At 64.8% G+C, this 762-nt stretch overlaps 1 protein-coding gene across 1 annotated transcript in view; it reads left to right on the top strand.

The window, feature by feature from the left end:
- The first annotated feature begins 274 nt into the window (after nucleotides 1-274).
- PTPLA (protein tyrosine phosphatase-like (proline instead of catalytic arginine), member A) overlaps nucleotides 275-762 on the top strand; it is a 39,223-nt gene continuing 38,735 nt past the window's right edge. Inside the window, exon 1 of the mRNA XM_006869877.1 lies at nucleotides 275-557. Within this exon, the coding sequence (XP_006869939.1) occupies nucleotides 301-557 (257 nt within the window). The 5' untranslated portion in view covers nucleotides 275-300. The remainder of the gene's footprint in view (nucleotides 558-762) is intronic.

Below are 762 nucleotides of genomic sequence, written 5' to 3'. Positions count from 1 at the left end.
GATTCACAAAAAAAATTATTTAAAAAGTTAGGAAGGATCACATACCCAGAGCACAAGACGTCTGGGATTCCCACAGTTAGCGAGGCGGATAGCTATTCCCCTGGAGCGGAATCCACACCACCGCCTTAAAATCACAGCAGCGGCTCACAGGAGTCGAGCTCTCCCACCAGGGCTGGTGGACTGGTCCCAGTGCCGCGCGCGCTCCCGAGGGGCGGGCGGGGCGGGTCGCAGCCGGGGACGCCCGCTCCTCCCCCCTCGGAGTGGCCGGGCTGGAGTAGCCGAGCCCCCTGCGCGCCGCACATGGGGCGCCTGTCGGAGACGGCGGTAGCCGGCAGCGGCGCATCAGCTGCGCGTTCTGTCGGGCCGCCTCCCAGTCCCCTTCCCCTCTCTTCCACCTCCCCTGGGTGCGCGTCCACCATGGCGTCCAGCGAAGAGGACAGCACCAACGGCGGCGCCTCGGAGGTCGGTGAAGAGAGGGAGGCCACTGGCAAGAGGAGGCGCTTGGGCTTCTTGGCCACCACCTGGCTCACCTTTTACAACATAGCCATGACTGCGGGGTAAGTGCACTCTAATGTTCCTCTCCAGTTGTGGACTCTCCATGCTTTGCTCCCTCCCGACATTCCAGACTCAGAAAGTGGGCTCTGCGGCGGGGAGCGCCCGACTCGCGGGTAGAACAGTGCTAGCCGCAAAGGAGCGCGTGCGGGGGCCTGGAGTCAGGACGGAGGGGTCCGGGGAGACCCTGAGGACTAGGGGGCACGGGAG

Source organism: Chrysochloris asiatica, unplaced genomic scaffold (assembly GCF_000296735.1).
Source record: "Chrysochloris asiatica unplaced genomic scaffold, ChrAsi1.0 scaffold00137, whole genome shotgun sequence".
Lineage (NCBI taxonomy): Eukaryota > Metazoa > Chordata > Mammalia > Afrosoricida > Chrysochloridae > Chrysochloris > Chrysochloris asiatica.
The sequence above is the reverse complement of the archived record's forward strand: the minus strand, read 5'-3'. Positions and strand labels throughout refer to the sequence as shown.